At 55.3% G+C, this 12413-nt stretch overlaps 1 protein-coding gene across 2 annotated transcripts in view; it reads left to right on the forward strand.

Moving 5' to 3' along the window:
• Positions 1 to 3943: 3943 nt before the first annotated feature.
• The window catches only part of PRRX1 (paired related homeobox 1), a 35023-nt gene continuing 26553 nt past the window's right edge, over positions 3944 to 12413 (forward strand). The window contains exon 1 of one of the 2 annotated variants that reach the window (XM_068690253.1): positions 3944 to 4539. In XM_068690253.1, coding sequence (XP_068546354.1) covers positions 4299 to 4539 — 241 coding nt within the window. In that variant the 5' untranslated portion in view covers positions 3944 to 4298. The remainder of the gene's footprint in view (positions 4540 to 12413) is intronic. The other variant, XM_068690252.1, reaches the window with a different exon arrangement.

Raw genomic sequence — 12413 nt, forward strand, 5'->3', positions numbered from 1 at the left:
AAGAACCCCTGACGTTGAGTTTATGGCTTAAAACGGCCGAAGCCTACCTGATCCCCACAGATCTCCTAACGCACCTCTGTGTAGGGAAGGAAAGAGGGAGCTTTGGCCCAAGTGTGCAGCAGGAATTTGGGGGAAGAGGGCTGCCAGGCTGGAAATGGGTTCATACCTGCCCGAACACACACACGTGTGATGCATTGCTATGCACACACGTCCTCCTGCAGGTGCTCTCTGTCTCCAGCTCTGCACAGTTCATACCCAGTCCTGGGTGGAGCAAGTGCAGAGAGCCCATAACCAGAAATTTCAGTGAACTGGTGCAGCAGGGAGAAGGGAAAAAAAAATCCTCCAGGGCTGCAGAGCTCTGGTTTGGCTCCCCAGCATGAGGTATTGGCAGCAGAGCCCAGCAGTGGGGATATTGCAGGGCTGGACAAGGGGTGGGAAGGGGCAGGTAGCAGAGCTGCTCTGATGCTCTGCCACTCTCCGGCTTGCCCTAGGGAGCTGAGGCTGAAATTTTGGGGAGCAGAGGGCTGGAGGGCACCCAGCTTTCCTTGGAATAGCCGAGCAGCTCGCACAGTTAAGGCCAAGGAGCACAGGGCAGAAATAAATTGCTTGCTCATTTTGCTTTCCTTTCCTAAAAGCACAAGCTAGTGCAGTTCCCCTGCCTCTTAGCTCTTCCTTCCCCTGCTCACCTCTGGCAATGGTTTTTGAGAACTGCTGGGATGAAACTAATTTGGCAGGTTGGAAAAGAGCTGTAAGACAGCACATGCTCACAACTTGCATGGGAATGAGGTAGGGGAGAGGCACCAGAGCCAGTTTCCCTCCCGGAGCAAAATGCTTCACCTGAGCACAACGCTGTTGTTAGAAAACTGAGAATCCACACCTGTGAGTCCACAGGTTCTTCTGCCTGTTGGTTTTGTTTGCTTGTTTTTTTCTTTAACTAGGGTAAAAGAGATGATATTTAGGTCACCTGAAGCAAGCACCAACCTCTGGTGTGAAAGGCGTGTGATGTGGTGGCTGGTGCAGAAGATGTGGCTGTAGGTGTGAGGAAGCCCGTGACCAGGCAGATGTGAAGGGAACACTTCTGAGGGTTTACACCGTACTTGGGTAGCCCATGGTATTGGAGCTGGGATCCACAGGAACTGCCAAGTGCTGGCTGTCAGGGGAAATTGCAGGAATTGGGATGGACACTCAAGTTAGAGGCTGCCACTGCTGGCGGAGCTTGCAGCTCACTGTTGGAAAGAAGGCAGAAGCAAGACTGCTGCTGGTCGCATGCAGAGGTGAAGATCCTTGGTGTTCCCCTTCTTGAGCTGCAACTGGGGAAAGAACGGGGACATCAGAGTTTGTGGTTTCTGCCTCATCTTCTCTGAGCATCAGAGGTGGCTACAGGGTAGGAGACAGGTTTCTGAGGCAGGGCTCTGGGTCATTTCCTTACCTGAAATGCGAGCAAGTGTGTGAAGGTCTTTGGATTACAGCAGACCATGGTGTGGCTCATAACTTTCCTATGGCTTTTCATCCTGCAGAAACCCCTGGAAGCAGAGCAAGTGCGTGGGCTGGCCATTGGACATGTGCAGGAAGAAACTGAAGCACCTGAGTTGGGTACAAATGCCCCATCCTCTTCCTCTGGAGTTGGACAAGAGGAAAACCAGAAGGCAACGCCTGTGAGCATTCAGGTAAGGAGACAATCTTTGTGTCTATATGAAGGTTTTCTAGAACTTTGAGTCCAAGTTAAAGGAAAGAGATAACGAAGGGGTGTTACATGCTCGTCCTGTGAAGAGGACTGGTGGAACAAAGCAATTAAAGTACAGCTGGGGCTCCTCATGCTGTGTGACCTATTTCCTGCACATGACAAGGTGCCTTCTCCCATCCCAGCCATTCAAGCTTTGGCTGGTCACCAATACAACAGGACACCCTGCTACAAAGAGCATGTTCTGCTACCTTCTCCTGCTGGGATTTCTTCCCTGGTGCTACCTCTGCCTTCATCAAGCTCCACGAGGGTAAACTATGCTCCACACGGAGCAGGGCATCACGGATGCTGCACTAATCCTGCCCTGAGCTGGTGCTGTAACTACGTTGCTATTCAGCCTGGGGGTGCTGTGTGTGTGGGGGGCACTCGTGGCTCATCTCAGGGTAATGCCACAGAGCCCAGTTCGGAGCTGGGCCCCTCTGTGAACTTGCAGGAGGGATTCTGCCTTTGTATTGTGCTGATTCTGCACATGTTGATGCGGTGACCTGCAGCACCAAGGTGCTTTCACCATCTTCCAAGGCTCATTTCAGGTTGAGCTCCTGGGGAAAGGGCTGTCTGAATGATGGGGGCCTGTGAGAAGGAAAGGGAAATGCTTCTTACCTGGGATATCTGTGAGGACATGAGTGAAGGGAGCACAGAGTTGCTCTTTTGTTTGCTGTGGCAGAGGTTGCCTGGGGCTGTGCAGCCTTTCCCCACTGGAAAGGGGATGTGTGTGGCTGGGACTCCCCCGCACCTACTCATAGAAGCCAGGCCAGCTGCAAGATTGTTTTGAGGGAGAAAGAGGGTAAAAGCAGGCGCACCAAGAAAGAAAGCAGCCAAATCCCTGGGAAAGGCAGAGGCTGAGAAAAAAGATGTTTCACACGCAGGGCAGATCCCTGCCCTTCAGAGCAAGGGACTGTGCACACCCCTGTTGTGTCTCAGGCTAGAGACCCTCGCTATCCTGGCTGTGCTGGGCTCTGAGAGGCACACGGCTGTGGGAAGGGACGGCTCCTTCCCCACCCAACACATGGGCACGTGCTGTAGGATGCCCTGCAGAAACGGTCCCTTAACGCTGACACCCATCCAAAAAAAGGGACGCACCAGCACGCGGCAAGGCGTGCACAGCTGTGTAGGGAGATGCACACGCAGCATTTTGGGTGTACGTACGCCCACGTCCTCCCGTGCACACGCACGGCTTCACCCCAGTGCTTGCACTGCTCAGCCCCCGAGCTGCGGGCGGCAGAGCCCTGCCACGCTCATTTGAGTCTTGGAGACTGCAAAGGGTAAACTGGGACTGGAGGGGGCGGGGGGGGGCTGAAAGCAAACTAATGATGAAAATGTCTCCTCCATGCCTGTGCCTTAATTAAATGCATGGAGAGGCTCGGGGAAGCACATCTGTTTTCAATCTGGAGCCCTTTGATGGCATCAAATGTTCTTTCCCCAGATCAGGGGGGATGGAAATTCTGGGCTGGCTGTGGCAGCTCGGAGCCCAGGCTCCAGCCACGGGGACATGGGGACCTTTCCTGGCCCAGTGGGAGCATGGCCAGTGCCAGCAGCCTCACTCAGTGCCCATGGGGCTGCTCTCGGGGCCCTTCTGCAGCGAGCGAGGGTCTGGGGGTGCTGCCTGCACCCCTGCATGCCCTCGGCCCCCAGGACCTGCAGGGCCCTGGGACCTCTCCGCTCGCTGGTTTGGGGAGCCGAGCGTGTCCTCTGCGCCTCCTTCCCCTGTCTTTCTCTTCTCTGCTGCTTTGCTTTTAGTTTTTTGGGGGGCTGGTTCATTTTTTTCCCCTCTTCTCTCCTGCTATTTCGCTTTTGCTCTCCTTTTGCTATTTCACTTTTGCTGTTTCTTGCCTCGTCTCTCTTTCTGGCTTCTCCGTTGCGCTTTTTCTTCCCCTTTCGTTATTTTTTCCCCTTTCCCTCTCCCCTTCGCTCTTCTCCTTCCTTCTCCCTGCCACTTTTCCATCCCCAGCTCTCCGTTTGGCGACTCCTCTCCCCCAGCGGCCGTGCCCACCGTGCTCCGGCCGCCGAGAGGGGGCCCCCCGGCGGAGGGCACCGCTCCCCTCTCCCCCCGGGGGGGGCTCCCCAGCACGAAGCGAGGCGCAGCACCAGGACCGGGGGCCGGTGCCACGTCCCGGGAGGGGGGGCCCGGAGCGCGGCGGGGCCGCCCCCGGCGTTTGAAGTGCGGGGCGGAGGGGAGGGCAGGGGCGGAGGAAGGGGAAGGGAAGGGAGGGGAGGGGAAGGGAAGGGCCGGGAGCCGCCGGGAGGGGAAGGCGGAGGGACGGGGCGCACCCGCCCCAGCGGCCCCACAGCCCCCGTGCGCCTCCCGGCCGCCGGCAGCTCCCGGCGCCCCGAGCCGGCCGCTTCGCCTTTTTCCCCCTCCACCCCGGCATGTTTTAAAGCCGGTCCCCGCAGCTCTCCATCCCGTCGGGTCCCCGTGTCGTCGTCGTCGTCCCCCCCCCACCTGGGGCCGTGCGCTTCCCCCCTCCCCCCCTCCCCTCCTCGAAGGGCCGGCGGCTGGGGGGGAGCGGGGGCGGTGGGCGCCGGGGGGGGCGAGGGCAGAAAAGCCCCGCTCAGCACCATGGCGTCCAGCTATGCCCACGCCATGGAGAGGCAGGCCCTGCTGCCCGCCCGCCTCGACGGCCCCGCCGGCTTGGACAATTTACAAGGCAAGAAGAACTTCTCCGTGAGCCACCTGCTGGACCTGGAGGAGGCGGGCGACATGGTGGCCGCCCAGGCGGACGAGGGTGGCGGCGAGCCCGGCAGGAGCTTGTTGGAGTCCCCCGGGTTGACCAGCGGCAGCGACACCCCGCAGCAGGACAGTAAGTGCGGGGGGATCCCCCCCTGGGGACGAGGGCTGAGCCCCCTGAGCGCATCGCCTGCCGGGGGGCTGAGCACGGGGCTCTACGGGACGGGGCTGGCAGGATTCAGCCCTCCATCCACCCCTCTGTCCCTCCATCCACCCCTCTATCCCTCCATCCACCCCTCTATCCCTCCATCCCTTCCTCTCTCCCTCCATCCACCCCTTTCTCCATCCCTCCATCCATCCTTCTCTCCATCCATCCCTCCCTCCCTCCCTCTCCATCCATCCCGTCGGAGCTCGGAGCACCTCGCGGCTCCGGATGGGACCCGCCGAGCCATTTTCCGACGGCTTTGCCCTCGCAAACAGCCCGAGGGGATTTGCGGCGCCGCAAAACGGAGCCGCCGGCCACCTCCTGCCCCCTTTTTCCTGGCTCCGGGCACCCCCGTCCCCGGCTCCCGTCGCGGTGGGGAAGGGGCGCAGCCTTGCGCGGTATTTTCCGAGCGCAGCGCTATGAAAGGGGCGAGGTAGGTGCGCAAATCTCCCCCCCCCCCCCGATCCTTTATTACCTTCGTTTCGGTTAAAAAATAAATAGATAGCTCTCTGTATGTGTATATATCCACGGGCAAAGGGGCTGGGCGCAATTTTTGTTGCGATTTTCGTCCCTCCCGCGGCGGGCACGGGCACGGACGTGGCTACGGACACGGGCTCGCTTCCGAGGGCTCCCCAGGAGCCCCCCCGGGGGCGGCCAGGCCGCCAACGAGAGGCGAAAAACGAAAAGCCGACGAAAATCTCGCTTTTCGTTTTCTTTTCTTTCTATTTTTTTTTTCGCCTCCCGCCGGCAGCCGCGATCAACGAGCGGCACCGCCGCGGTGGCAGCGGGGGAGAAGGGAACGGAGCCGGGCACCGACCCCCTCCCCAAGCTCCCCCGACCCCCCGGCTGTAGGGGGGAGCCCTCCCCGCTGCGCCCCCCTCCCGGCACCGCCGAGGCTCCGGGGGCGAGGAGCCCGACCCGCAGCCGGCAGCCGCCTTCCTCCCGCTGCCCCCCGGGGCTCCGCCGGGGCTTCCTCGCCTTTTTGGGTTCCCGGAGCCGTGCCGAGAGGGGAAACCGGCCTTGGAAAAGGAGAGCCCTACAAGAAAGCAGCCGCTCCCCGCGTCCCCATCCCGCGGGACCCCAAGGGCAAAGGCGAGGGGATTTGTCCCGCTCCCTTCCCGGGGAGCCTGGCCGGGATGGGACAACGGCTGCGGGGAAAACGGCTTTAAAAATGCCCCTTCCCAGGAGAAAATTACATTTCTGGCCCTAAATGTGCGTGGGTTGGTATAGGGAAGGAGGGCAGCGATCGCCGCTCCCCTGTGATTCGGCTCCCTGTGCCGCTGCGGCCAGAGAGTCCCTGCAATACTAACCAACGAGTTATGCAAACGTCTCTTTTTTTCCTCCTTTTTCCCCCCCAGTTTCGTTTATCGGATTTTATTTGGCCTCGCTTTGCTCCTGGTGTTGCCCATTGCCAATCGCCGAGCTGGCTTGCTCGGCATGGAAAAGAGGGGCTGTGTTCCCCTGACACCCACCCTGCTCTTCGAGCAGGAACCGGACCGAAATCACGGGCTGAGGGTGTGTTTCCCAGCCAGCATTGCCGGGCAGGAACCAAACTCCAGCTTAAAATAAATCAGCAGTTCCCCGAGCGCAGTAAAAGTTTTAATGCCGTTGCGGTGAATTAGAAAGTTTTAAAAGTATTCTAAAGTAAGCAAAAAATAAATACCGGGGATAAATTCTCCCTGGTTTATTGGGCAGAGCTGTCATCTGGGCTCCCTGGCTCCTTCGCTGATGTGTTTAGCAGACCCCCTGCGTCTCCGTGCCTCAGTTTCCCCACCCATGGCATGTGTTTTGTGAAGTGCTTTGCAGCGCCCGCAGGAAAAGAGCTGGGCAGCGGTGGGTTTGAGCTTTTCTCGGTGAAAAATGAGAGCTGGTTCAGCGGAAAAGCTAACACAGGGCTCGGTTATCCTCCGTGTTACGAAGGGAGAGGAGGTGAGAGCCGTTTGGAGGAGTTGTGGAATGTCGCAGGAATACTGGAACCGATCTGCTGACCTGGGGGACAGTCGGTCTGCCGCTGGTTTCTGTCCTGAAGTGGGGTGCAAACCCAAAATATTGGGTGCTCCTCGTGTAACGTGAAATTACGGGGGAAAAAGCTTGACACGGAAATGACAAAAGGTTTTATTTGGAGTTTGGAGGGACTACATTACCGTGAATTCATTTGGAAGGGGTTGAGGAGAAAGCTTTTTTTCCTATTTTAAAAAAAGGAAAACATTTCTGGGAGTAGCTCTGATTGTAACGCAGACGGGGAGAAATGTCAGTGTATTAAGGGGCTGATTTTTATTTTCAGTGGTGCTGCGAAACTGTCACTCACTGACTTCGGTTTGAATTGTAGGTGTGAAAACCATACCTTAACAGCTGATAAAATTCACTGCGACCCTCCCAGCCTCTGCCCTTCAGCCAGGAGGGCTCTGACTTGCTCCTCATTGCAAAGCCACCTGATAAGATCCAGCCAACGCTTATTTTGGTAGCAGGGTTTCCACTGACTCCTGCTAAAACCCTGATGAAAATGCAGTCCCAGATCAGCTCTCCTTGCTCTCCTGCCCTTGGTGGTGGCAGAAAACTGCTGGTGGGTTCCCAAAGCTCGTGGCTCTGAGCGGGATCGCTTCTCCAAACCCTATTAGCTAGTTTTAAAGATGGCATTTTTTTGCCATCTGCTTTTTTGTTTTGTTTTGTTTGTTTGAGCCTGGCTGTTGACGGCTCATAAAACGACGTGGAGAAAGCCTGAGCAGCATAAGAAAAATTGTTGCGCTCGCCTTTCTTTTGTGAGGAACGACTAAAGCCCGCTTTGATCCGGTACGTGCACAAGTCCTGCATATTGGAGTTATTACGGCCCTGCAATTTCTCTTCCGTGTAAAAGAGGTGGAGGTCTGGGGGCTGTGAGTTTCTCCGGGCTGGCAGCCCAGCTCGGGCTGTCGGGGCAGCTTCAAAATTACAGCCGGGGCCCAGGCAGCCTGCAGCTCCCCACTGCTGCTTCTGGCCCAGAGGGCATTGTGACCCCTCAGCACCAAAAAACGCTTCCCCGGGGAGCAGAAACCCCTGGCGGGGCAGCGGGGAGGAGGTGAGTTTCTTTGCTCTGCTCGGGATGGGGCAGGCAGAGCATCCGTGCTGGTTTCATCTCGTTCCTCGCGGGGTGAGAGCACGAGGAAGGGCTGCTTTCCCCAGCCGGCACGACGATGGGTCTCATACCAGGGTTTTGCAGAGGCCAGATACAGAAATGGTTTTAAAAAAAAAGGAGAAGGCAAACAGAGGGAGGACAGGGGCCGGGGTTGGCTCGTCACTGCTGCGGTGCATCACCGGCTTGGAGCCGTGGGTTTTGGGGGCGGGAGGGATGAACCGGGGCAGAGATCGCCCCATTGCTGCCTCTGTCTGTCATTAGAGGCCATCTGAGACAGGATCCTGAGCTGAAGGACCGTTGGTCTGCTCCCACATGGCTGGTATTTAGGCTGTTAATTCCCTCTTTTTAATTAGAGCAAGTGCAGTTGCTGCGGGAGGGGAAGGGTTTGTGTAAAGGTTGAGTTGTTTCTCCTTTTTCTGCTGATCCTGGGGTTGTCTGCGGTGCTGTGGTGCCTCCCCACCCCGCACAAAAAAAAAGACATTTGAATTGTTAAAAAGAGGTGGAAAAGCTCTGCCACCGCTTTGGAAAGGGGAGAGCGGCTCGGAGGGCTGCCGAGGCGCCTGGGAACGTGAGAGGAAGCGCCAGGGACTGCAGGGTTTTCTTCGCAAATCTTTGCGTTATCTTCACGTCCTAAGTGGCTCTTTTGTTAGGAAAACACAGCCCTTATTCCCAGAAGATGCTGAGCCTGGCAACCCGGGATGGACAAAGAATAGAAAAGAAGGAAGAAAGCACTTTTGGAGCTGAGATTGATTAAATCTAGCGGCTCATATTTTCTTCCTCTCTTGTCCTGCAGAGCTGGTGGGCAAAGGGAGAGTCTGCGGGGACGAAGGGGCTGCTGCTGCCCACAGGTTATGGGGCAAAGCGGCTGCTGCCTTTAACCCCTCCGGCAGCGGTGAGCATCCCTACAGGCTGCTGCCAGAAAGGACTTTCTGCACCCAAGTCCTCCTCGTCCAGCAGCTGATGTGGAAAAATTTGGGATCGGGTTGATATTCTTTTTAAGGCACTTGTCGTTTGGGCTGTCTGCGTGAAAAATTCAGCGGTGTTCTTGCGGGAGAAATCTTTCCGCGTGCCAGCAGTGCCGCGTGTGTCCTAGAGGCTCCTCGCAGGAAGGGTGAGCCACGTTCTTGGGGATAAAGCTTGGATAGCAGGCCAGGTAACCAACGCAGAAAACCAGTTAAAAGCTTCATTCACTTCTTTCCACGCGTGTTGCATCTTTTTAATTTCACTCTCAGGCTAGCTGGGGTGTGATTTTTTGGTCAAATGTCTCACGCTGATATTTTTCTTGCATCTCTGAATCCTACAATTCGAAGTGGAAAAAAATATCTGGTTTTGACATAAATTTCTAGATCTTCTGGATGCAGATGAAAGATGGAAATGTGACTGTCACAAACTTGGAACCAAACTTTTTTATTTAAAAAAACAAATAATAACCGGCTTACTATTAACAAAAGAAAAAAGGAGCCATGTGAAGCTGAAGGAGGGCGCTGACTCAGTTTGCAAGTGCCGGCCATGCCGCCTTCCTTTTGACGGCCGAAACTAGACTTTTATTTGTTTGTGAATTTCACTTTTTTTTGATCATAATCAGTTTTGCTTCCTGGTTCTCATGGTCTCATAATTTGCTGATGGTATTTGTGTTTTCAATCCATCTGCACAAAGCTTCCAACTTTTTAATTCGAAAAAGATTTTGCTGAAGGTTTTTACTCCCCCCCACCCTACTCCCCTTAATGTAATGAAAACATTTCCATGAAAATTAGATTTTGAAATCTCTCATAAAACTTAAAGGTTTGGTCTAAACTGCTAGAACGCTCTTAATGAACATCAGCTTTCTGTCATCTGCACCGAGTTTCCACTACTAGCCAGTCTATTTTCCATCTTTTTGATGATGTAGAAAGCAGTGATCGCATGGGAAAATATTATCTCAGGGTTAATTTGTGCAATCCTTACTCACACGAGTCATTGCATGCGATTCAATGGGCCGCTTATGTGGATGCCAATTGATGAGTATTAGCGTTTAAAGGCTTGACCAGCAGCCTTGAGTCATGCAAAAAGCTCTTTTTGAGGCTGGTGGAATATTTCTGCTCAGGCATGAGGTGGTTTTGCTGTCTGCGTTCGGGGGCACGAGCCTTTTGCCTTTCAGCAGAGGTGCAACACGCATCCAAATACGTGATGTTAGGGAGCCTGGAAAGAGGGAGCAAGAGCACGGACAAAGTATAAGCAGGAGTGGCTGGGAGGAGCTGGCAAACTTTAAAGCCGAATGCTCTGACAAGGCAGACGCAGTATTACAGGGCCATAATTCCTTCAAGGCTATATTCTTGTTTTTTCTCCTTTTTTTTTTTTTTTTTTTTCCCCTGACAACTCCGAGTTTGCTGCCGTGGTTTTTGACATCACCAGCATGGCTTGATGGGATTATAGGTGTTTATTCCTGGTTGCAAGTTGTTTATGATATATTTAATCGGTTTTGAAACCCATACGAAGGAGCCCTGAGGGAGCTGTGCTCCTGCTGGGCCTCTCTTGCATAATGAAGTGCATCACGAGGATTTACCAAGTGTCACAATATTCCAGACTTGGGCCTCTGTTTCTGGGGAGGATGAATCACTGCGTTTCTGGTTCCCCACCCTACTTGCCTTTCCGAAAGGAGGCTTGGGCTTTGGGGCGGATTATGGAGCTGTGAAGCGAGAACACCAGGGCCTGGCCGGAGGAGCTGTCGTCCGAGGCCCCGATCGTGCTTCCCCTCTGAACTGTCCTTGAAGCTTTACGCTCAGGACACCGGGGTGTTGTGTTCTTAGCCTGGTTCCTCCAAGAAAAGCCTGCTGGATGGTTTCTGTCCGTGGGACGTAACTTCTGAACCCGCCGGCTGCTTTGGGGAGGGCGCAGACGTCTCAAGGGGCTGCTAAATCCCAGCAGTCCCATGGGACGTGGTGAAGGCTGCTGGCAGTCCCTCCCCATGAGGGGATGAAGCAGCATAAATTCAACCTCTTACATGGAGAGTCTCTGTGGAGAAAAGTCCTTTTCAAAGGCTCTGTGTTAGAGATGCCATCAGTTGAAGCTGACCTGTGTAGACACCGTCGCCACCAGCCCCGTGGCACAGGCCTGCGGGGTTTTGTGCGTTGTCACTTGTGTTGTAACAGCCCAGGGCCCTCCAGCACCGAGGTTTGCTGGCTCTGCTCATGTTTTTCACTTCATACGTTGATTTGTGAACGCGTGATGCTCACCTAACCTGCCACTTCCCTTCCTTTCCCTCTCTCTCTGCTGGGCCCGGCTGCCTTCTACCCTGTACCCACAGAAGATGCTGTGAGGCCGGGGTGGGAGCTGAGCGGAGAAACGTTGTGTGTCTGCTGGGACCATGGCAGCCTCGTTTTGAGAGAAATTTCTCTCAGATGAGGACATCCAGAGGATGCAGATTGGGCAGGGAGCAGAGCAGCAGTGCTGAGGCTGAGGGCTGCCTCCTGCCATGGAAAGCCTGGCGTCTGGGAAGGGAGGCTTGATGAGCAAGCCAGTGAGCATCCATTTCAGTTTGCATTAGCTTTCTGGGCTCCTCTTTCACCTCCAGAGGCTACGTAAAGGTTACACCAGTGTTTAAAGCCCTGTCCCAGACAGTCTGGATTTGTCGTGCCTGTACCAAGTGAGCGTTGGCCTTGGAGTGGCAGCCCAGGACCTCCTGGTGCCTGGTGTTCCTGGAAGGGGAAGGATAGAAGAGAGGTGAGGGGAGCCAGCCGAGCTGTTAACAAGTCACTACATCCTATCGCAGCGTCCAGTTCATATTCCACCCAAATTTCCCCCCCCCTGTTTCTGGCTAGAGAAATTTTCCTACAGGAGAAACTCCATCCAGTCAGCAAGACTGCTGGGCAGGGCGAGCGTCCAAAGAGCCGCTCGGGATCTGGCCAGGACCCTCTCCACGTCCTGATGAGCTGCTCAGGCAGCAAATCTGCTCTTGCACCGAGAGCTGGAATTCATCAGGAGCCTGGGGACATCGCTTCCTGCTCTGAGCCCACCAGCAGATGAATTTCTCCTGTGGCCTCCTTGACCACAGTAAAACCAAATTTATCCATGGCCCTGTGTGTCTGGGGGCAAGATAAAATCGCCAGCAACAGCTGCTGAGCGGGCAGGCTTGGAAAGAAAATGGCATGTGGATGTGAAGGGGACCAACAGTCCCGGGAGCTCTGGGAACAAAGCGGGGTGCCTGGGGGTGATGGAGCAGGGTGGGAGGCTGCAGGAGGCTGTGTCCAAGTAGCCCCCAACCCTGTCTTGTAGCCAGTGTAGATGCTGGACCAGTTAAAGTCAGGTAGGATTTTTTAACCCACGGGGACCTGTACTAGTCTGTGGTTTGCTCTCATTTTGGTTGTGTTTGAGCAGTGGGTAAGCTGGGCAGAGCTGCAGCCGGCAGAGCTGTGAAGTCCTGCTCAACGCTTCTGGAAATCATCTGCTTTTTGGAAGCGTCACTAATATGGCCCACGTTTGGGAGAAAAAAAATTACGGTCACAGCTTCTGAAGAGCCATCGCTTCTCAGCATCAGCTCAGCGGAGTCAGGGCTCTGTGGGGACTTAAATGGGGAAAGGTGCTGGAGCCGTAACGGTGAGAGCAGAGCATTAATGCTCAGGGGCTGGCGATGCAGAAGGGGCTGCCCTTGGTTGATTGTACCGCAGGTGGTTCCTGCCACCGTGAAGCCTGGGCTGGTTTTCTTTAGGGTTTT

Source organism: Anas acuta, chromosome 8, assembly GCF_963932015.1.
Source record: "Anas acuta chromosome 8, bAnaAcu1.1, whole genome shotgun sequence".
Classification (NCBI taxonomy): Eukaryota; Metazoa; Chordata; class Aves; order Anseriformes; family Anatidae; genus Anas; species Anas acuta.